This window comes from Seriola aureovittata, chromosome 19, assembly GCF_021018895.1.
Source record: "Seriola aureovittata isolate HTS-2021-v1 ecotype China chromosome 19, ASM2101889v1, whole genome shotgun sequence".
NCBI classification, from domain to species: domain Eukaryota; kingdom Metazoa; phylum Chordata; class Actinopteri; order Carangiformes; family Carangidae; genus Seriola; species Seriola aureovittata.
In genome coordinates this window covers 16,667,189-16,692,798 of record NC_079382.1, presented here as the reverse complement: position 1 = coordinate 16,692,798, position 25,610 = coordinate 16,667,189, and the positions used below count along the sequence as shown (strand labels likewise).

The window sequence follows — 25,610 nt, the reverse complement described above, 5'->3', positions numbered from 1 at the left end:
AGAAATCCAGACTTAATGTGTTCGATATTCTTGATATGAAAACATATGGTAGCCTCTGACTGAGTATTAGAAAGCAACATGAATAATTTAACTGAATCCAAAACAAAACCCGTGCAGCTTTGTGTTAATCTAGATGAGATCTCTGATGTTTGAAGTGTTGTTGCCCGTTTTAAAAGCATCAAGACAGGACAATGAGCTTTGATTATGTTTACTCCTCCGTCAGTACAAATTAAGGAAGTAGTTGACAAAACACAAACAAGGTCTGCATTGTCAGGTGTCATTTGTAGCCATAACAACGTTCCTGTTGATAAATACCAATTAGCTCAGTTTTTAAAAAAAGATAAATAGGAAAAAAAACAAAAAAAACAAAACAAAAAAAACAAAAAACTAAGCATCATGTTTTTTCCATTTTAATAAGAACACCAGCAATTAGAGCTACAAAGAAGTCTACAAGGTAAATCAATGACGTTGAGGCAGTCAATGAAATGTTTCTGAAGTCCTTACATGTATAGGCTGATAAAGCAAATGTGCTGAGGGGGAGAAAGCCTTGAAATGTCTGTTTTCCGTCAGGGGGGGATGATGTGGCTGGTGATGTGGATGTACACAGTGACCGTAGAGCAGTCCAGAGGGCCCGGCTGTGGGCTATGGGATGGCCCGGTTGGGTCTCTTTGGAGGGGGAGGGGGCATTAGCTCAGCGTCTGGGTCTGGTGGGTGTTTCCGGTTCTGGGCTTGGACAGCCTGAGCACAGCGGTCCAAATACTCCAGCAGGATGTCCTTAGTGACGGGCTCCCTGATGCTTTTACACACAGCTGGGGAGAGGGAGAATAAACACACACACACAGGAGGAAGTAAGTTACTACAGATAAGATGGTGACAGACTCTTCCAGCAGAAGAATTTATGATTCAGTCATTTCAGCACTGGCAACAACACCACATTGGTAAATCCCTGCCCTAAACGGCAATTATCCCATCAGCAACTGTGAAGTGCATGGGGCTGTAGTAAGAGAACTTGACATTTAAGGAGTTCCTCTTTCTTTACTTTTTAAAAACAAAAACAAAAAAACACAAAGCGACATTGTAAGAACTAAATCAAACATTATGTATCTGCTCCAACTTAAGCTGCAGACATCTGCATGCCTGACTTACTAGTTTAATACCCTCATAACCATTTCCAAGGCTAAGAGTTAGCATACGATTAGCTCACTACCTGCAGGTAACACATCACTTAAAATTGATTATCTATGAGCAGCAAATAAACATATAGTAAATAGCCTGTTATACATTATGGCCAATAGCAGTGTCTGGTCTATGTTGTGCTCTGCGCCCTTCTAGTTTAAACTTTGTGAGAAATCATGTTTTTTTCTTTTTTTGTTAGTATCGTCATAGTGGATAAATATTTCAATACTCATGAGCCTTGGCCACAGTTACTAAGGAGAAGAAGCCAGTCAGACGCACAAATCAGAGCAACAGCGAAATCATAATGTGTCATCGCTGCAGTGCCTGAGCTGAATTCAAAAGTAAAGTGATTTAAACTACTACTGTTTTCAGTTTTTTCTACCAACTGTTAGCAGCACATGTAACAGAATTTTAAACTCAGTAATTGGATGTTTCTTGCTGAAATGCACACTGGGAGTTGTACTTTTTATGTACGCAGGCTTGTACCCTGGAAAACGTTGTCAAAGGACCAGATATTTTCTAGGAGACATACACTGATGATACATCCGGGAGGATTTCACAGCCTTTACCAAAAATCAATGGGACTCTTACTAGTAGAACCAGACGAGCACAAAATAGCTCTTCCCACTGCAACAACTCTATTGGCACATTCATGACCATGCCATGACACCAACAACGTTTAGATGACTATGTATTACTTTCTAAATGGAATACGGTGTTGTTATCAGCTTGGGGAGAAATGCGGTCCGTCTAGATTTTAGATAAAGGGTGCTTTTGCCATCTGGGCTCGAAGGCTGCAAACAGCCTGCCTTACGATCTAAAGCTTAATAATTCAGCACTATCTTTTCTATCTTCTTCTATAAATTCAATTCATTCTTTAAATGTATTTTCTCTCGCTTGTGCTTCTTGTTTTTATTGCTTCAATTTGTACTTTTATGTGCCTCCTTGTACAGCACTGGAAAGTCCGCATTTAGGTTACTGCTACACAAACAGGATTTATTACTGTGGTAAACTATTATTTTTGGCATTCCTTCTCCATCTTCTCTCTTTGTTTTTCTCCATTTGTTTCAGGAAGCTGTTACAGCCATGGTTTTCATAGGACCATTTGAAAAAAAAAAAAGTGTGCTGAATTCAAAACAGAGTTAATCACTCTGTTTTATCTTTTATTGAGCTGTGGAACTCAAATTACTTTCAGTCTTTAAGATGAAATAGCAACTCAGCGACTACATTGCTACCACTTTTACGGAAACTTTAAAAACAAAACATTTCATCAAAAAAAAAAATTATACTCTGATTTAAACCCAATGAACATTTTTACAGTGCTACAAAGTGATGTATGTTGATTATGTTATTGCATTTTTATTTTTTATTATTATTATCAAATAAAGCAGCATTAATTGTACCATTGTGCATTGTACAGATGTAAATAAAACAATATTAAAACCACATTTGCAAACTCTTGCTTATTTACACATTCAGCAGCTACGGAACAACATTTTCACACATTTGGAGTCGTTTGTCCAATCCTGACTCTCCTTTTAGCTGTGTTTGTCTCTACCAGCTCTTTAGGGGGAAAATTTATCTCTGTTTGTTTTTTTTGTCCGTCTGCTGTTTGGCGCTCGGCAGGTTGTGTGCAGTGGATTTATTAATGCTGTTTTTTTTTGCTGAAAACTGCTGCCTGCTAAACTGATGAGAGCAGCATTAAAAATAAAACCATTAAAGCTGCGGGTCAGAAAGTCAAAACAATAAGCTGAAAGACTCCATAGAGCTGTGGGAAACGGCGATAACGATGCGATAATTATCTGTGGGTGTGTTGCTCCGAGCGACCCCTTTCACATACATATTATCATTTAATCCATTTATTAATATAAAAATAATAAATAGTGCACCTTGTAGATTAAAAATGTACACACACACACACACACACACACACACACACACACACACACACAGTCGCAATGAATGAGCCATTAATCGCAGGCTGACGGGTTGTTATTCACTCAGACTGAGACACAGATAGAGGAGATAGTGACATATTAATAAATAACTGCTGGAAGTCTCACCCATGGCCGTGTCGTAGGAGTTGGGGAAGCTCTTGTCCACCCTCTGCCTCATGAACACCCAGCTGTTGTTGGCAAAGGTGCACTCGATGATCTTGTTGTCATACTGTTTCAGCTCTTTAGTGGCCTGCGCAGACAAAGATGAAAGGACACAGATGGTTTGTACTTTTTTTTTTTTTTTTTTCAACACAGACTCAAAGAAATACCAGTGTAATTTTACAAATCCTGTGAGGTGTGTTGGCGCAGTCAGAAGCGTAGATGGTCTCATATACAGATTTGTTTCCTCCTCAGGGAGTCACGGATATCAGTCATTATAAAAACTCTCAGAGACAGCGCTGCACTGACGGAAATCAACAGCTCACAATGACTGGCACGTGTAGCTGCAGCTTCAAAAATGATATGAATACGCTTTAAATTATTATCTTCACTTTTGCTCTTACTACTTACCAATGGACACTTTTAGTAGCAGTAAAAAGGAAAAATGAAGCTTAAGGCAGCTTGGAGGGCAACGCCAACCGTCGACCTTACAAAATTGAAATACAGCTACAGTGACGATGATGTTAAAAATGAAGAATAGGATAAAAATACAATGAATGTGCAGCTCAGCATGATGGATTATATTGCTTCTGGCACCAGCAGCAAATACATTTGTTAGTTTGTCATTTTTGCCAAAAAACAAATATTACACTGGTATTCTTGTTTAAATCTGCAATAAAAATGTTGTAGTTTCAAAATCCATTAAACTTTGAGGAATCAGAACAGTTTGATTTATTTGTTTCACCAACAGTCCGAACCCAAAGATATTGAATAGACAAAGATATAAAAAGATATTTGAGAAGCTGGAAGCAGCAAAATTTGGCATTTTTGCAGAAGAAACACATTAAATGATAATCAAAGTCTTATTTTCTGATGATTGACTTCATATTTACTATTTATGGTTGTGCATATAGTGTTAAGAACATTTTTGTTTTAGGTTTCTTTTGTATGTAGTAGATGTTCATAATTTATACAGTATTGTAGATTTTAAATTTTTCTTAAAGATCTACTTCGGCCGTCGTGCCACATGAGTTTCCCTCTGTGGTGTCAATAAAGTTTATTTAATCAATTAATTGTTTCAGCACTAAACTATATCAAAGCATCTTAATCCCAGCTCATGGTCCACTCATTAGTTTTTATCATTAACTTTCAATCACATCTCACGGTCTATACCAGATTTCATGGAAATATACGCGATAACAGACAGCCGAAAAAGACCATGGGTTTTGGGTGAAAGCCCCGGGAGAAAAAGCCAGTAAGGTGATATTGAGTTATTATTATTTTTTGCAACATTCCAAGAGAAAAATAAACACTCGGTATCACATGGATATTCTATTAACTATGAGAGTGTTGATGCGGATTTTGTTCTTTGAGTCTGAGAGGCAAATAAATGTATGAACGTCAGCACCAAGGAATGACTGTCGTGAGACTTCAGAAAGTGTTTTATGCATCTCATTATTAAAAGGATGAGAGACGGAACATCTAGAAGAATGGAGATTTAAGGTTCAAGAAAATCACCATTACTGAGAGAGGAATTTAACAGTTAAATAGATTTTCCTCTGTTGCAAAGCTGCTTAAGGATTTGAGCTAAAACTGGTGTCTTAATACAAAAACATAGACAGACACTCACACAGTGTGATCGTCTCTAACTCTTTGATGTAGCCCCCAACAAAGCAGAGCAACAGAAGTTCCTGCTCATCCCACTGAGCTATACGGGATCACTGACTTATTACATCATATTCTGCTTTGAAAACAAAATCAACTCTACGCACTGAGCACACTGTAGCACTGCTGAAGTATTTGAAAATCGCACACGATACTGAAGATCAAGTATGAGTCAAAGAAGACATTTGAGCATCTGTTGTTTATTTGTCGAGGGACTGTGTCTCACTGAGAGGATTCTCAGGACTTGGAAAATGCAAACCCTAGAGCTGCTGGGAAGCAAAAAGTGCAGCTGAAACAGGGTAATGGTGGGCTTTCAAAGAAATCAAGAGAACAACAACGGGAGTCATTATGAAATGCTCGTCTGTGATTTTTCAGGCCGTTCAGAAGGATAGTGTGGAGGCTCCGTGGATAAAGAGGCCGACCTGCAGGGTTCGGTGTGAACACGTGACCTGCAGCAAAGGTCAGAGCGTGAGCGCCGCTGCCAGGAAAGCGTTGGTGTTTGGCAAGTCGCAAAAACACAAAGTAAGAGCTCGTCTGATCCTGGAGTGTGGGGCATCTGGGCTCACAGCGGGGGGGTTGGAAATCACACAGGAAGCATGAAAGTGCGTGAGGAAGGAAGACAAAAAGGGAGAGAAAGAAAACATGCCAAAGAGAGAAATTCTAGATGTTGGATTTCATACGATGACCTTGAGAATTTGCAACTCGAACACTGTCATTATTTTCACAATTCAGATTTGTCTCTAAAACAACTTCCTTTGATCTTGTTTGAAGACATACAGCACATTAATAAGACTGTAAATTAAACATTTCTTTATTTGGAGAGGAACAGACGATCTAAAGCAGCGACAGAATCTCTAAGCCTTCCTAAAGCTCGATGCAGCACGCTGCCAGAAAACTGTGAGGGGCAGTACAGGCAGGCGGGATGCGCTGCTACAGGCTGGGATCTCTTCCTGCTGGTAAGGGGTGACATGTTGGCTGCCATTTTTCATCACCACTTGGTGCTTAATCCGTCCAAATCTCTCTCATTATGGCAGCGCACATGTGCCACCAGTTATCAGGGACTTTGTCAGTTGAACTCTTCATCAGCCAATGTAGCACTAATGCAGCGGAGAATGGCTGAGTCGTTCTGCTTTTCTACTCCAACATAAAGATTAGAATGTAGTATACGAAACACTAATGAGGAAGGGTGCAAGTGCTCATGGAAGTCCTTAAACTTTTTCCTTTTTTTTTCCAAATGCAAACTGAAGTTTCTTAAGTACAGCTTTTAAAGATGAGGCCTGTTTTATGTCTGTTACTGTGTCACCGACTGAAACCAGACAATATGAAATCATCCATATTTATTGACTTGCACCTTGCGTGTGCTTCAATCATAACAACATATTGTTTGAATAAATATAAAAGGACACAGGAAATATAAAAAGCTCTATTCTGCAATCAGTGAATTTGTTGTTATTGTGCATTATAGTTTTGACACACAGGCTCAAAATTATGAATAATAATGCTGACATGGATGTGTCTTTACAGATGGAGTTTCACCACATTGAAGTGCAGAACCAGTGTGTCATCTGATGTTCTCATTAAGGCTTAAATATTTCCTCTGATTTTAAAATGATTACCTCTCAGAAACATATTTTTGGGATTTCTTACTGTAAATGAAATTGTTATTGTTTCATATTCATCAGATTCTGTGATAAGGTGGACAAAAACAAAAAAACCCAACTATTCATAATCATCTGATCCTGATTTCCAGCATAATATCTCAAGGTTTAGCTTTAGGTTTCCACAGCAGACATTTCGACTTGTCGTAGAAGGAACAGCACAGGTGTAAACAATAACATGAAACTAACGCAGCTAGATGGATTTCAGCTGAATTCACTGTTATTATTTACACCAGAGCTTTTTCTGGTGTCACATGTCAAAATGTTTCTGTGAAAACAGGCCTATTCTGGCATGTTGTTTTGGTGGTTTGATGAACAGGACAGTTGTGACGTTATGGCAATTATCTGCACTCGATATCCGCTGGTTTGAGTGGCTCTCAGTGCTCTTTTCACACTTTTTCTGAAGGATATTTTACAACACAGCTGGACAATAAGCTGACATTGTAGCATGGGAGGTAACTGGAAGAAAAAACTAGAGAGTAACTCAAAAACTGTGCTTAAATACAAATTTGAGGTACTTGTACTTCATTTGTGTATTCCCATTTTATGTTACTTTATATTTCGACTCTACTACATTTATTTCACATCTGGAGTTTGAGGCTATTTTTTTGCAAATTAAGATTTTACATGTAAACACATGATTAGCTTATAAAATATGATGCATTGTTACTGATTAAACTTCAAAATGTCTGTTGAGTTAAAATTTCTGACAGTATTAAAAAGAAGCTTATAAGGTGATGCACTGGTAAAATTAAGATAATGTATATGATAAATATAAGGCTCTGAATGGTTAGCATTCTGCATATGAAAACTTTTATTTTTCATACTTTAACTATGTTTTGCTGCTAATACTTATGCCTTTACACTTTTGTTTAATGTGGGACTTTGACTTGTAAGTGTAATGTACATTTATAGTACTACTAGTGCTACCTTCACTTGAGAAAAATATCTTAATACTTCTTCCACCACTGGTTATATTAATGTAACAATAACAAGTAAAGGTCAGACTTTAACTCCAGCTGTTGAGCAGCGTTAATGATGTTTGGAGAGGGCATCTTTATTTCAGCATAAACAACAGTCTTTAGTGCATGAGCACTGCAACAGCCAGACAGACAAACACACACTGGGCTACTACAAGTGTTTTTCATGATGAGAGGCAAAAGTTTTTGGCGATCATTCGCAGATAATTTCCGCATCCAAACCTAAATCTTATCCTAAGACAGGGAGAATGGGACCAGCACATATAGTTGCTATATCGTGCAATGAAGCAGAAATTGGGGCCAAAAACAAATAAAATGCTAAGAATTTATGACAGCTGACCTTTTACCAGCCAGAGCACAACATACAGAGTCAACCTGCTTCTTTATCAAATATTGGAATCTGAGCGGGCTGTTGTATGAGGACACTGCACTACACTTTATTACAGCACTTTCGCAGAGATAGCGACACGGATGAGTAAACATCCAAAGTTTGCAATTTCCTTGAATAGCTTGTTTTGTTTTCCTGGCCCTGTCTTTGTTTCATTCTAGACTTCATCAGAACCGTCCCTGAGGTCTGTGACGCGGCAGCACTCAGGTCCATTTTAATAACGAGAAACTAGATGAAAGAATATATAAGCAGAGAGAGGATGCAAAAGTACGAACATGAACAAACACCCCCTCAGAGGGAACAATGCAGCTGATGCAAAGTATAAAAACTAATGTTCAATCTTTAATATATGCTTTCAAACAGAATGCATTAGATGTCCTCTGTCCATTAATATCAGCTCCTAATGAAATATACCCAAGTCAGCTGAATGGTTCGGCAAATTGTGTATTATAAAGTGAAGGTGAATAGTCGCCTCACATGCTGTATTATCTACAATGTAATCACTTCAGATTATGGCTATAGGTGGTCTTAAATAGCTGTGTCACACAACAAATGCGAGTCCAGCACCTCCACATGAACCCATTAAATGACGTCAGCGCCACGTCTCGAGTGAATACGTATAATACCGATCATTATCCAACGCATTCAGATTGGCTGTCACATCAGAGCTAAGGAGATCTCAGAGGAGAAAAACGAGGTAATAATGTGTAACAGAGACAAATAATGGGAGAGCAGGCGAACATGGTCATGTCTGGCAATTAAACAAAGCGAACAAAAAACCTGCAGAGACTTCCATCACATGACTCCCTCTAACTTTTAATTGATTAGTTTGTTGTGCAGCATCAAGTGTCTTTCTTAAGTTATCTGCTGGCAGCACATTCAGCTGCTGGCAGCATTTATAGTTTTTAAATCCAACATCTCAAATAATAGACAAAAGCTGTGGACAACAAAATTCTTAAAAAGTAACAGAACGAAAACTCACTTCAATAATTTAATTGAACTTCAATGAGAAAGTGTCACCGCTGATTACACAGAAAAACACTCGGTTTCACGCTCACTTAATGATGCACATGGAGTCGTACAAATTGGGGGAAATCATTGAAGGTAAAAAGAGTCAGAGGCATTTCAGCACTCAGGAGGTGGAGTGCACGCTGCCAAACTCTCACCGCTTCATCAAAGCCGGCGGTCTTTGACAGAGAGCTGCTCTTATCTCCGTCTCTGGTGACTGCATCTGTCAGGCACCATTCAGATTATTTATGATTAATGAGCTCTACTCGCAGGCCACATATAGCTCTGCACAGGAAGTCGACTCCATGAAAGTGCAGAACTAAATGGGAAATCAACAGCCATTACTTAAGCCAGGCTTTGGAAAATTCTACCATTTCTACAAGTCAGACCTGGAATAATGCAGAAACCCAGGAAGCCTGAAAACTCTTCTTAGTGTAACAGGAGTAGAACTCAGCGGTAACTCTTGGTGGTGGGGATCTTTGGCATTGTAAGGATTTGATCTATTGATTTCTCGATTCAATAAAAACCAAAGGGGGCACTCCTGTCCTTTGCCCACTGAATGGCAAATGAATCATAACATAACGAAAGTTAAGCAAACTGGTCCTGATGAGGACCGCTGTCTGATTAACAGAAAAAAAAAGCAGAGAAAGTGTGTTTGTGCGTGCGTGTACAGCTTTTTAAATCAATTAACTGCATTAATTTAAAGCATTTTACAGACTTCTTCCTGTAGGAAAAAATGATTATGTAATTTACTGAGCGACATAACCAGTTAAGTATTTGTTGTTGTTGTGGAGTTCTGGAGTAATGGGTGAAAAACATTGCTGTGTTGTTGTTCTCCAGAAGTGGAGAACAGCCTCTGGGCTACAATGCTACTTTCATTACGCAAAATGTTGTATGAGTTATTTTCTTCACCTCACCAGAGTTGGTTGAAGTTTTGTAAAGTGCCGCAGTGTGTGACGAAATCCTTTTTAATTTTTTTTGCATCAACAAAACACTATCAACTAATGTTCTCACAAAATAATCTATTTTTGGCATTTGTGTATCTATTCCGAATTAAAGAAGATAAGAATCGTGACTCTAATGTGAATCATTTTTCACCCACCCCCTGGTAACTCTAAACTTAAACCATCCTATTTATATTCAAAGGACCTGCACATCCCCGCAGGTGTCCTGGGTGATGTTACAAAGCTCTGTGGAGCAGTAACAAAGATATCTGTCTTAGCAGGTGCAACAAGACTAACATAGGAGAAGTCAATGTCAATGAAGACACTCACACAGTCCTAAGAAGAGGTCTACTGTAATCCAGCAACATAAATGAAAACTATTATTATTTATCACCACAGATCTCTGAACAAAATGACAAAACAAATAATAGCAGGAATGCTGATACTGGGTATCAGCCAAATGTTGCAGATCCATATTAAATACAACCTTCTGCTGCAATCCATCCATTTGCATTGATAAGATAAGGGACCACTGATACTTTTGCACTTATGTTTCACAATCATTTTAATGTGAAGTAGTCCTAGGCATTAGTAGGCTTTTATGATGAAAACTTTAAGTGCCGATAATGACATTCATTAGCTAAAGTTACCTACACTGTACTTGTTTTTCTAACAGTGAAGAAATTTTTGCAACTGAATACATAGACATACATAATGACTGATATTCATTAAACTTTTAGCAGCTAGACTTGATGCTGACTCGAATTCATAAACCTTGTAAAAAATAATAAATAAAAATGTTCACAAATGGTGTATGACCTTCTTTGCCTATTGTTAAGCATGGAGCTGTAGTTACAGCCTCACATTAGCTTACAACAGTTTCAGAAAGAGAGGCGAGGAGATTTTATGTTTTCAGAGAAGAAAGCATTGGTATTAGAAAAGAAAGAAATTTTTTTTCAGATTTGTGCATCTCTAATAAAATAGGTCCAACAGGGCAACAAGCACCAATGATCAGACAGGTCGTAAACCAGCTGGAAGAGGAGCTACCACTTTATTTGGAAGTGAAACCTGAAGTGAGTTTTCAATGTGTTTAATAATCCCTCATCACACAGGACAACCATTGTGAGGGATTTTTACAACAGCCAGTCTGGGTGGTAATTTTACTCTTCAAAATAAGTTCAACTAACCTGGGAGATGGTGTATGCCCTGTTGAAGAGATACTTAAGGATGCTGCGATGTTCCCACATCTCAGTAATTACTTTGGTGATTACAATGCGATTATGGCCAGTAGAAACTATGGCCAAGCAATGCGGTGGAAGAATGTGCTTTAGTTGCAACATAGCCAACATTAATTAGAACTGATGAACAAGCAAAAGGGAGGCTGCAACTCTCACGAGACTGACCATGTTTTTACATGTCTTCCTTTCTAATGAGAGACAATGGATTAGAGAATCTTACATGTCTTTAATATAAATTGATCCATAAATAGATCCAGACATCAGCTTTTCATAATTAAACCATTCTCAGTAAATGCTCATGAAGTCTAGACATTGACTAGACAGAAGGGTCTCACTCGGCTTGCTCTTTCACAATATCCTCTCCCTTTTCGAAAGGCTGAGCTGATAAAGCATCATGAAAGCTCCCTTCCAAAATTCATTTTTCGCAATTCCCTGTAGGTTCCAGCAGTGTAAGAATTACAACAATACGGAGCTAAACTGGAAGAATTGAGCCAATAAAACAGGTTTTCATGAAGATTACAACATTTTTCTAATTACAAAAAAAGTTGGTTTCATTTGTATTTTCCAGCAGCTGAACGCTTTCAAATGAGGCGGCAGCTGAATGTGCCTCAAATTACATCTAATCGACATGCGGGCATTTCTAACATGCCCGTGAGCAAGGCATGAATTTCAAAATTACTCTGTTTTGGAGCACTGCAGGCCACAAACACACAAACACACACACACACACACACACACAGACACGCAGCCTGTGCAGAGGTGGCACTACATGTCAGATTTATCAGGAACATATTATACACAGGCAGCCAAAACCACAAGTCGCCATGTCCTTTACTGGCATGCAATTACCATTTCTTAGCATATTCACACTTGGGCCGGATGTTAAACACGTATCATGGCAAAAATAGCAACATGAGGGCTGAGAGAAGATGACCTCAGGGCTCCAGCGATTTGCTCCGTTTTCCTAAGATGAGCTTATACACCGAGCAGCAAACAGAGACTCTACCTTGTTCAGTTACAGAGCCCAGGGCTGATACATGGGAATCTGGCACAGCAGCGACAAATCCAGAGGGAACAGAAACACTTATTTACTGTGTGTCTTAACCATGACTGTGACTGTTGGGAAGCCTACACATCTTTAAAGTCAAAGTGGGAAATTCCCATTTTGAATAATAGCATTAAAGAAATGTGCATCAAAATAGAAATCGTAGAACAAAATGCAAAGTTCTATCGTGTTTCTCCTAAACCTCATCGCTGCCCCCGGACCAGTGAATTACCATAATACCCTTATATGGATGAGATTGCTTGTTATTGTGGAGTGCACTCGACTGTGAATTGCTGTAGGTCAAAGGTCTGATGATGGAGTGTGTGCGTGATTCCACACAGCACAACACTGCAAATTCACACAGGCGATATGCAGCCAGGAAACACTTGAACTCAGTCTCACTGTTACAGTAAGAGCAGCTAATAAAACCCTCTCTGTCCTGCCGATGGTACAAAATACCACAGACAGCCTAACATGATTTGGTAATGTGAGTTAGAGCTGCTATGATTGACGATTTGCTGTGTTTCTTTGTCATATTTGGTTGTAAACTGAATATTTTTGGGAGTTTCTTGAATAAAACACACAATTTCAATGCATCATCTTGAGCTGTGGGAAATTATGGTGGAACTTTTTACCATTTCCTGACATTTTATAGTCAAACTGATTCATCAATTGATTGAGAAAATAATCGTTAGTTGCAGCCGTGGTGAGAGTAATCCATGAAGGAATAATTATTACACCGACACAGTTCTGAGTTAATATAAAGGTGTAAAAAAAAACTAGACAAGCAATACTTACCTAGCTTATATTAGGGTGTTATCAGCATAATGTAATTATTTTCTCAATTAATTGTTTCGTTTTATTTAAATATCAGAAAATATTCCATTTAAAATGATATAAAACAAAGAAAAAACGCAAATCTTTACATTTTTGCTTGAAAAATTACGGTTACCAAACCTGCGCATACTGTTGCATCTCTACGTGTTCAGTATAGAAAGGAAAAAACTTCCTTTACTTCTTTCAAAAGCACTTTCCAACTCAGCAGAGTAAAACATCTGTGCAGGGAGGTGTTGATTTTCACTGACGGAAGCTCGAAACTGAACAAAAAAGATCAAAGTAAAACAGACTGAGTATCAAAATCCTCCACTTCCCAGAGCAGAGCTGACTGCAATTAATTAGTAAGCAAGGACGGTATCTCACATTAAGAGAAAATTTAAGAGCAGCAGGGTGGTGAATGAAGGAAGGGTATGAAAACTGTGTCACACTGATAACTATTATTCTGAGTTTACCAAATTAATTTAATAGAATATGATAAAATGCACTGATAACACAGGAAATGAGGCACCCAGGGGTGTCTCTGATAAAGACCAGCTTCTTTGGAGCAAATAAACACCCCAGCTCCTGTTTAAGAATTTACATAAAATAATTAACCTGGAAAGCAACACAACTATTATACTAAATACTACTAAAACTAAATACTGTATCTTCATGTCTCAACAATGTGCACTCCTTTAAATCTTGGCTGTGTTAACTTGCCTTCAACAAAACTGAAATCTGGGAGCTGGAAAAGCACGGGGGGGGGGGGCTTCTGGCTTGTTGGCATGAGGATGAATTCAACAAAACAACACATTTATTTTCTCACCTTCATCTTTGCAAAGGGCCTGTCATAGTTGCCGACGTAGAGCAAGCCGACAGTCTGTGGAAGCAGCCTACAAAAGACAAAAAGATCACGGTTAACACCCTCGGCGCAGGATCTCAACATGAGAGTATCTGAGTGGTAACAGCGGCGTAAAAACATCACTACCAGCTAGTAACAGAACAGCAGAGATGTGAGATTACACCTATATGAGCCCGTCTATGTCTCTCTGTGCAGCGTCATGTTGCTAGACTTACAGGGACAACTACAGTATGGGCACATTCAGTGTCCAAGGCAATTATAATTCTGTGGAACATATACAGACTGAACACGAGGCCATGGTGTTATACGGCACGGCGTCTTTGTCTGACAGATGATCGTCAGCCCTCAGCACAGTTGATTCAGACTATATTGGGGGTTTATATGTATAATCTTATGCCTTGTGTGTGCAGCCCTCTGTACCATGAACATGTGTCTGTGCAGTTCTTGTGTCTCATCCAAGAGATCACGCCCAGCAGATGTCTTAATCACACACTGCCCCCCCCCCACATGTGCCCGCAGACGTGCTATGTGTGCCGCAGACTGAGTACACGGGCCCTGGTTTCATATTAGTTCGCCATTTTTAGAACGGAAATAAGGGGGGCTATTGAGCTAAATTGATGGCTAAGCTACAGTGCGTCTACGTAGTCTGATGCACCTCATTCAGCGATTTCAATTGGAGCTGAAATCAGAGACCATCTTTCCATCCTCCCCAACCCCCTCCTGTGTAATGATAGCTAGCACAAGCAGGAAGGAAGCAGCAGTAGACATTAAGAGAGCCAAATAGCCGTGCAGTGATGGACACTGTTCAGACCTTACAGCAGCAAGTCCATTCCCCCCGCTCGTTCTATTAATACTTTTGATTTGTGCAATGTGGGATAAATACTTTCCTACACGTGCAGGACACAAAACAAGAAATTTGTACTGATGACAACACAGTATCAGTGAGATTTTTACCAGAGACAGAACAGACGAGGAAACAGAATCAGAGAGCATATATCAGGGTGTTTCAGAAGAACAGGCTCTTTTGTTGTCGTTCTCAAGCTGTTTCACAATGCTAAGTTGATGCTCCACTCAAAGACTGAATGTTTGAGGTTCATGTGTTACTGAGAGACTCCTGCTGTCTTAAATTACACTGCAATTTTCTCTCAGCGTCAGGGTCAGATGAATTGTGTTAAAGATCTAAACAGCAGAGAACACTGATAAAAATAGACAGTTTTTTTTTCTTTTTGTTAAAACAATCAAGAAGCTGTTAAATGTCACCGTATAGTCTCAGAAACACATGCAATCTGACCTGGAGCAGCTGGAACGATATGTCAAACGATTTATGAATTCAGATTGAATACAATTCAATACATCCCTATAATGTTAAAAATAAAGAAAGTCAGGCACTGTGTATAAAAAAGAAAAGGCATAGTAGGGATGTTGATTCTCACAGTCTTCATAAAAGTAAAAGTAAATCACACATTTGTGGAGCTTGTCAGTCACATATTCACATACTCTCCTGTCAGGCTCCCAGAAGAAGTCAAAATGATTTTCTCTGGCAGTTAGCACTCAGACTCTCTCTCTGTTTGAGCTCCTCATCATCTGTGACAGTGGTAATTCTTGGCTGCTCAACAGAAGCATCGTTCCCTGGTGTGTTTCTGCAGTCGCCGTCAGGGGACGCTTTCACTCGTCCCGAATTTATTTCCTCCATGGCTACAAAACACTTCACACGAGCCATCAGGCGCCCCGCTGAACTGGGCTTCACTCAGGCAGTCTATCTCTAAAAAGACATGCTATAAACGGACCTGAAGACACTCACTAGTGTGGCAACAATATGGCTACAGCCAACCCATAATACACCACTCTTTATGGGAGACATTGAGAAATACCTGATGTTGTTAATAATACGTAATTGTCTAGTGTTCAAATATAAAACAACCTCCTCTTTAACAAAAGCTATTTCTTCTGTTGTATGTGTTTCCCACACGATCCTAACAATCCAAACATGCTACAGGGAATTAGGGGAAAAATGATCACTCAGGTTTGCGTCTGAATAACAATTGATGAAATCATTACTTGTACTCATCCCTAGTGTACTCTAGTTTATTTTGACTCAATCCTACACACACACTGTCCTGATGACGTTAATGCTCAGCAGTGTACCATGTGTGTATTAATCAGCCAGGTTCCCAACATGTTCAATGTTTTCTCCTGTTTGAGTAACGTTTGCTAACACCCACAACGCCCAGCTGTTTTAGGACATTACTGCGTAGACTGTATATTCGTTTTCAGTGGGAACAAATGTGCTTGGGGCTGAGTGCCATAGAACGGGTAGACGAGTCGACAAGTTTGTTAGTACTTCTCAGGGTTTCTGGCTCTGTGAGGTGAGGGTGCGTCTGTGGGGAACTATAAGGCGCCTTCGTATTAATCCTGTGTCTGTTCGGAGGATCAATATGTGGAACTATTTACTCTCAGAATTCAAATCATAAATAAAACAGCTTGTTATTGAGTTTTATGGTAGTTTTATTGTGTTGTTGTTGTTGTTGGTGTTTTTCTGCTGTTTTCTAAGTCTTTTCTTGAGGAGTTTGGACATAAAAAATAGTTTAGGCTGTAACTACTGTGTTGTGTTGCATTGGTCCACACTGTATACTTATAAACTTTCAATAAATATTGAGAGATGGACAAATGGTGCTTGGTGGTTTTGGTATTTTAATAGATTTGATGACAATAGCTAAAATATATTATTGCCACCATTATCCTTTAGATATGCTGACTAAGAGTAGCCACTATGGTGTGCTGCAAATGAATGTTAATATTAATGACTTTGCGTTCAGCCAACAAACTCCCTGTGATATTATGCCAATTGGATACAGCTGGGTCATCCGGGCGCCAACTCCAGAAATCTTTGTGTCCATACAGAGAAATCCATTCATGGGCGTTCAGTCCAAAGACAGGCTCCATGTTTGTTCTGCACAATCCTTCATGTTTGTGCTGACGGCTGAAACTCTGCAAGGGCTCTCCTGACATTCTCAGACTCCCTCATTGTGAATTACACTACAAGTGCAGTGAATGTCTTTCTCACCCAAATCCTTCCCTGCAGCCTCTAAGACTAGTCTGACAACTGAAACTGCAGAAATATTTGATCTTTAAAAAAAAAAAAATCACAATGCAGACTTTTCATAATAGTTAAAATTTTTTCACTCTGTAGGTGAGGTTGGTGCAAAACAGACAGAGATGGGAAAAAGAGATGAATATTAAAATTATAGATGCTGATTGGAAAAAGGTGAAAAACCCACCAAACAGCCGCTGTCTTTATTACACCAAATGTGAAAAGTAAGAAGATACAGAGATCAGGAATGTCGGGGTGAGTGTGGATATGTCTCTGAAGAAATTGTGATGGGGAAGTGATAAATATTTGATTGACATACTGTTTGTACCGAGTAAAAAAGCCACTGACAAAGGATTAATGGCTAATAGTCCTTTATGAAATCCTAATGGAAAAACTGGATTGTATGAATGAATGAATTTCCCAAAACCTCTGACGCATTTATCATTTGTTGAACTTAATGTCACTTTGACTTTTATACATCAGCGGTGAAGAGAGCCAGTACCTGATGAGGGAAGTCTGAATTGTGGATACTTTACACGAAATATGGATCGGGATGCTGTAATGACACTTGAGTCAACAGCGTAGAGAGAGCGGTAACAAGAATCCTGGATGCTGGCCTCTGGAGAGTCGATCCAAGCCAGTCACACAGTATCATTCCCTCTTTCTGGGTCCTCAAAGTCACTACACACCCAGAGAACGATGATGTAACTGTTCTGTTCTCATTCTCTTCAGAGAGAAAGCTGGCTCAAACTATCCCTAGTTCAAGCAATCTATACAATACTCAGGACTGTTCTACTCCAGACATGGGAGGGGCGCTATCATGCTTCCTGGATTTGCTTCAACTTTCCATTTTCTTCTTTTCCTCCTCTCCTCCCTTCCTTCTCCTCACAATAATCACCGTCTGCCTGTGTGCTTGCTCTCAGAGAAGGTAATAAGACTTGCAAGGCTGTATGTCTCAGTGGTACACAAAGACATGCTCAAGGATTGATTGTGTGGGCTGGTGAATAAACAGTTGTTACCTTCTTGTCCATCTCTCTCTCGCTCTCTCTCACTCTCTCTCTCAGACAGTAACTAGAGATCTGAAAACCTACACCAAGTGAGGTCTGAAGAGTTCTCCTCTTCCTCAAATTCATCTTTCAGTGAAACGTCTGAACGTTCTCAAATGGCAACAATAATCGTCTGTGTTCTCCCACACACAGGGAGGAGTCAAGAAGCTGACGAGCTGGCCGGCTTTGGAGTAGGATGAGTGACTGTGTCCTGCTGTGCTCCTCCCTCAGTCTGTTGTTGGTGAATGGTGGCAGGCTCATGGCTAAAAAGCTGGGACAGTCACTGGGGTCACCTGGCACGCAGGGGAAAAGGCAGCACGACCAGAGAGCTGACACTTGTGGGTCTGCTCGCTCGCACTCAGACAACACTCACAGATTGAGTAGCAGGAAAGTACACAGAGCAAAGAGATGTGCATTGTGCTGACAGGAAGAAGAAAAAACATGAACGCTAGCAGCTCTGTGAGACTGTAGCAGTGAAATCCAAACGTTAGCTAGTTTGAATTCGATCACGGTAAAGGGAAAATGTACTGAACTTATATAGCGCCTCTCTATCTTATAGCGCTTTATAATTTTCCTGTTATTCACCCAATTTACACTATAGCTGTTGAGACAGCGTGCAAGGTGCTGGCCTCAGCATGGCTCCACGTCTTGCCCAAGCACACTTCGACATGTGAACAGGAGGAGCAAGTCATTACCGCACAATCTGTTCTGCCTCCTCAGCCACAGCTGCCCCGACAACATACTGATGTTTAGTTGAGTTTGTCATTTTTAGTGTAGTATATTAGCATGCTAATGTTTGCTAATTAGTACTAATCACAAAGTGCACCTAACAAACTTAAAATTTTGTCCTGACGATGGCATTTGATGAAAGTAAAGGAAACACAGAACAGGATCACTTCCTATCATTAGGACTCATTAGCTTTCATCCTTTGGGCACTATAAACACATGCATCAAATTTCATGGCAATCCATTAAATAGTTGTCGGGACATTTCACTTAAATCTTAAAAAAAACCATCAACATGCTGGTGGTGCAAGGAAAATCCAGAGGCTCACCAAAGAAATTAGGATTCATCCTTTGGCGAACATGAATATCTGTGTAAAATGTTTATGGTAATCCAAACCAGATCTGCATTGCCAATGGCACTGGCTGAAATTTCACATCTAGTTTACTATTACACACTGTATCAGAAATACATGCACGTCCGAGGTCTCTAATTATCAGCAGGAAATCGATTTGTCTTTTTTAGTACAGAATTGTTTTTCTGCAGCCCTGTGATGTCTACCAGGATGAAGGCTTGTAGGAGCACTGGGAGATCTGAATAATTTATACTACAGAGGATAGAAAACATAAAACGAGAGAAAAAGGGAAGAGCTGTAGTGTTTTTCTTTGCACATAGAGGCGCATACAGCAAGTCAGAATTTTTTGGGGGGGGATTGCAGAAAAAAGGCACATGTAGGTGATGATGGTGAAAGGAATGAGCTTTTTGCAGACTGTGGCAACTTTACTGCAAGAGAGACTGAACCCCAGAACAAAAGGGAAACACAAGAAAAAGATAAAAGGCATAAAACAGCGTTTTGCATTTCTTTGAAAAACATGCTTCACACATGGAAACCGTACACGTGTGTGTGACTATCTGTGCGTCACAAAATGGTAAGTGCTATTAGATTCATGAAGCAGAGTGTTTCCCTGGCAACAGCGACTTACCCTTCTCCTCCAACTTTGGTGATCTTGAGGCGAAAGTCCACAGAGTTGAGATTGGGGGGCTTCCACTTGAGGATGTCATCACACCTCCCGGGCTTGTATCTCTGCAGGGAAAACAAAATAATAAATAAAATTACACTAGAGAATAGAGGATGTGTCACGGTAAATAAATATGAAAACTGCTGTCATGGAACAAGGTTGACACCATGTTTCCACGAGTAGTTATTCATTTTTGACAACCCTTAACACTGCAGACTTAATGGCTGAGTAATTTGTGAGCAGAGCAGTTTATGAGGTGAAAAACCCTTGTAAAAATTAAGCTCCATTATGATTCACTGTTGGTATCTAAATGTCTAGAGCAGCAAGACGTGGAAGTGAACTGATCTAGGGTTCAAAATTAGTCTCTGGGTAACATCCGTGTCATGAAATGCAAACAAGTTCCTGACAAAAACAAAGGGAGCTAATTAAAGAATTTGTTCAAGGACTCCTCGTCTGAAATGAAATGATTAGTGGAAAATTGCAGGATAGGAGCATTAGAATAGACATGTAAATACCATTAGAGGCTGACAAATTATGACTCAATGTTCTGCATTTTTCCACACCATTACTACTGTGGTTCACTGTGCAGCAACATATGACACATGAGGACATGAAACAAGTGCACTGGAACATGTAGAAATGTAAAGGCATGAGGTGGAGGCGGGAACAGATGACCAGATTCTGTCACTGTCAGGTTGCCCGGTAACAGAAGTCTACTCCAAGGAAATGCGTGACAGGATTCCTCAGGAGGACCTGCGCTGTCACAACACATGACCAAGAGAGGAGTATCTGGCTCCACCTACGTACAGCCGTATGGCAGGACTTAAAAAAAACAAAAAAAAAAAACAACTTTGAATCATCATGGGAAGAAAGACACAGTACCACGACTTGTCAAAAAAAAAAAAAAAAAACTACACCACTCCTCCACAAATACAAGTGCCTAGTTTGGCAAGCTGCTGTGCTTGCTGAATAGCATAAAATCTTGCAGCCTCACACAAACTTTTCCTAATGGTTTTCATTCAATTCAGGGTCCAGCCCCAGTATCTGACATAATCTGAAACCATATTTTTCATCCAAATCCTGAATATCCTGGCTCAAAACTATGAAGTTGATGATCTTAAATTACTGATGTGAATGACGGTTTAACTGGGAGAACGCAACACCTCAAACTGGTGTGAAACCATCAGCTAGTGAGAGGACTTTCACTCTGTCGGAGTTGTTGGGAATACACAAACAGTCCACAGTGCTGCCACAGAGTGAAGCTTCTTACCTAATAAACAACCAGTGCAGACACCAGCTTAGAGAGAACACATAAACTCCAAAACAGACGAGTTTTATTTTGGCCTGACATCAAGTTAGTCATAGAATTAACATTAAAGGTAAGTACACTTGTGACCAGCTGCACAGTTTCTCAGGTAGCGCTACCTGGATGTTTTGTACACACCTACATTTGCTACTAAGAGGAAAGATAACAGATTTGTTACTGTTGGAGCTTGTAGCGGATCCAGTCAGTGTTGTTTTCACATTCTCTCTCACACACACACACACACACACACACACACACACACACACACACACACACACACACACACAACACACACACACACACACACACACACACACACACACACACACACACACACACACAACACACACACACACACACACACACACACACACACACACACAAGTTTTCACTCACACTTAGAGAATTGTTGTAGTTCAGGACATCTCTAGCAGGAAGTCATGGGTTCTGTGTGGTTGCAGTGAAGTAGTTTGTACAGTGGGAGCAAAAAGTGAAGCCGCCTCCTGGCTGCATCACACCACCTCCCTATTCCCGCTTGAAATCTGTTCAAACATTAACAATGACTGAATTAACCTTTTCCTTTATCGTTAATTCAGTATAACTAATTATCACTTGTTTAATTATCAATTATAAATTGCTATCACTCAATTGACTGAAAGTTCAACGGATCATTTACTTGACTCATCAAATTAAGTCATTTGGAAACATTGTCAGCTTACTCGCTTTTACTTCCCAGCATGCATCCCATCAAGGTTAATAATCTCTTATTAAACCTCTTATTTCTGATATGTAACTGATATGATGCATGCTGTTATTTGTCTTTCATAAATGTGTCTCTGGGGAGTCAGATGGTCTTTCCTCTGATCAATATTAACAACTACGTAGAAGATAGGTCTTCACACTCCCTGCAGCCTTATTGTGCAACATAGAGTCGTGTGACTCTTTTGTGCAGCAAAAGGTGCAATGAGGGCAAAAACGAATAGTTACACAATATAGGATTTAAAATAAAAAGTAATTCCAGTTTATTTGCAAACCTTTTTCTAGTGGGCACAGCACACAGATTTGAAATACTTTAACTTAAGAGTGAATTAATAGAAGTGAAACTTTAGAGTAAACCTGAGAAATTAACTTACCAAACTTAAAATTTTGCTGAACTTTGCTTTGTTAGAAAAAAAGTGAAAGCTTTTTTTTTTTAAAAACGTTTTCTTTTTTATAGAATATCTGCTCTGTCACTGTGCCTGTCACTTAGTGTAATGCTCTGTGTGGCCTTCATTACAGTATTTCTGTACTGATGCTTTTAACTTTATTCACTGGTTGACTTTGGCCAGGTTGACTTTGTCATCTTCGGTGTAAAGTGACGCGAACGCGTGTGTGGCGTGTCCTTCTGCTTTGTCCACGGTGGAGCTCTCAATGTGGGAGGCGGCCTTTATTTCCCTTTGAAACCACCACACTCCACAAAGGCTATTCACCGCAGTTAGCTAGGGAGCAGGAAAGGAGGGCAGATCTCTTTTAAAGAACCTTGACTGAGCACATCTTTTCTTCTGAAAACGTGGGTGTAGAAGGGAACATCTTTCAGTGCAGTTAGTTGCGCTATACTGCATAGGCATCAAAATAACCACCTCTAAAATGATTTATTCCATATATAAAAATGAAATATACGCATTTAGTGATGGAGTCCTCCTCAACTGTTGAGCAGTCACTTCATAAATGCTCTGAATGACAGAACGATGACTGAAAGTTTGCATGGTGTCTGTGTGTTTTTACTGTGCTTGAACAACGGTACATGTATAAATCAACAAGTTAATGAACAATCAGCCCTTGAAAACCCAATGCCCTGAGGATCTGTTGAGGCTTGCTTGTAACTCTGCATGCTAAAATGTGTATGCTACACTTTCAACCAAAGTGAAATTTGCTTTAAATGAATCCAAGCCAACAAAACCATAGCAACAACCCGATGAAAAGCCAATCAGACGGCAGTTTAAATAAATAGGCGACCTTCAAATTCACTCCAAAATGAAAAAGTGCTGCCAGTTGTACTCTTGCTCTCATTACTATTGTTAGTCTTGTCAATAAGTGACTGCACATACAAAACAAGAGCTTCACTACTGAAGTGCAAAACAAACCTCCAAGCCCGACCTTGCATTCAGGAACACATCTCTCATCTATCAAATTCATTTTCATGTAATGATGTTCCATTGCATATAAATTGCCTTCTATTTCAGGTTAGAAATTCAGTGGCTGTTACTGTCGGACTGAGGGGAGGAAAAACAGAGGGCGACACACACTGTGAAAGTAAAAGTGTGGCTGTATAGCTTCTTAAATTAAAAAAAAAAAACAAAGATTAAATGTAAAAACAAATGGCTGTAAAGAAATATGTCTTTTTTTTTTCTTCCTGGAAATGGATAATTAAACAGCCAATGTTGCCAGCTCTAATAAAAATCATAAGCACTAACTGCCCTAAAAAGCATCCAATGGAAGCGGATACTAATGCTGTTATTTCAAATCTTACACCTCAGCAAGAGTTATTACTTGTTAATTTAAAAGGATTAATCTGCCTTTCCTATGAATTCATACTGGTCTGCACACACACGCTATACAGCTCGTTACCAGTAGATGCAATTATGTAAATACAACAGAATAAAGAAAACTTTACAAGCTTTTCTCAAGTATTCAAATTTTTAATAACTGATTTTGGCCACTTGGGGTCAGCTGACATATCGTCACCCTTTAAGTTTATGTAGCAAACAGTTGCTTATCTACACATCCAGCAGTTTCATCATTCAACTGGAGTCATGTTTCTTTAAATAAGTCTGATATTCATTATCGTTGAGCACAACTTTTGGTCTGTACCAACAAATTACATGTTTAGTGGATTTCTTTTTTTTTTTTAGCGGGAAAAAAAGTAAATACAACCCCTGCAGCAAACACACATAGAAAATGAGTCTTTCTTCAAAAGGCCACTCTTCACCCACTCACCCACTACTCTTCACAGATCACTTCAAGTTCTGAGATATTTTAGGCTGACCTATGCACACGGCACGTTTAGATCTACCCTCAGATTTTCAAAGATGTTCATGTCAAAGGCGCTAACAGGCCGTTCCAAAAGCTTCATTTTGATTTCAGTTTTAGGGTGTTAGTTCATGGTGGATTCTGAAGTCTGCTTTGGATCATTGTTCTATTGTAGAAACCGACCTCATTTCAGTTTCGCTTCCTTCTTTCTTGTTCACTTTCTTTCTTCTGCAGGGCATTTTTATCCAGAATTCAATGATATTTAGTCAAATCAATTCTTCCCTCTATCTGCAATGGTTCCTCTGCCACTGAATGCCATAATGTTACACATTTAAAAACTATTATTACCGGGGATATATTTTACAGAAAGTTTTACTGATGAACAGAGGTGTAAGTAACAAGTTACATTTACTCTCATTTCTATAACAAAGGGTTTTTTTTTTTTTTTTTTGTGTGTACTTGCACTTTTTGGAGTATTTCTAATAATGAGTAATTTCACTCTTTTATATTATTTATCTATAAATAACATTATTAGTATTAGTATTTTTCTACTAAAGTATTTTATTTCACTACAGATACAGCTGAAGTTGTTACAGAGTAAAAACAGTCGCTTGATGAAGTTGTGGTTAACACAGAGATCATCGACAGCTACTGTGTTGCTCAACAAAGCAGCATTTTGTCTTTGTTTGTCAGCTGCTGCCGCTGTGGCGTTTATGTTGTTTATACATCTCCACCTTTTATTCTGCGTAGTACTGCTGTTAATCTTTATAATTAACTTTAATTATCATTTGTATGCAGAGGCTGCAAAGTGCCTACCTGGAATGTATTGGTTGCTTTCATGCAGTTCTCACCTGGGAATGACATGTATTGTATGCACTGAAATACCGTAGCCGCCTTAAGATGCTCTTTAATAGTTTTACCATTTATCGTCATACAACATCTTTTACCCTTTCACCTTTTAAAACGTAACGCAGTAACATTTACTCAAGTAATTTTTCTTCAACTTGAGTAAAATTTCTTTTGAGAAACAGTATTTTACTGCTTGAGTACCTAGCTCACTCTCCATCTCGGCTGATGAACGGTCTCTATCCTCTTCTCCATTTGCTGTTTTTAACATCTTCTCAGTCATGTATTTTAATTATTATCATATTACAGTATTTCCAGGTTCATGCAGCAGCAGCTCTGCAGCTGTGCGAGCGTTTCCTCGGCTGGCTTTGCAGTCTCCCATTCTTGTTTAAACTAAACCCCTTTTTGGTGACCAAGATATAAATATTGAAAGTAGCTGACAAAACAATAGTTAACTCACAAAAGGAACAGCATTTTCAAATAAAAGAAGAAGCTCAAACTGGCAAGAAATCCATAACTAAGAAAATACATCCACGGTTTTTGTCCAAGCATGAATGGTACATCACAGCTCCTCGAGAAACCTGCAGCTCATGAATAATAACATGCTGTGATTCATCAAAACAACAATGCATTACTCTTTACAGAGCTTGACAGGTTATCACACAACCAGCTGTAGGGATGCTATTCTGATGA

At 39.3% G+C, this 25,610-nt stretch overlaps 1 protein-coding gene across 1 annotated transcript in view; it reads right to left on the bottom strand.

The window, feature by feature from the left end:
* Positions 1 to 394: 394 nt before the first annotated feature.
* Positions 395 to 25,610, bottom strand: part of rngtt (RNA guanylyltransferase and 5'-phosphatase) — a 92,556-nt gene continuing 67,340 nt past the window's right edge. The window contains exons 13-16 of the mRNA XM_056405429.1: positions 19,721 to 19,821; positions 13,841 to 13,907; positions 3,240 to 3,363; positions 395 to 809 (exon numbers count right to left, since the gene is read on the bottom strand). Of these exons, the coding sequence (XP_056261404.1) occupies positions 643 to 809; positions 3,240 to 3,363; positions 13,841 to 13,907; positions 19,721 to 19,821 (459 nt within the window). The 3' untranslated portion in view covers positions 395 to 642. The remainder of the gene's footprint in view (positions 810 to 3,239; positions 3,364 to 13,840; positions 13,908 to 19,720; positions 19,822 to 25,610) is intronic.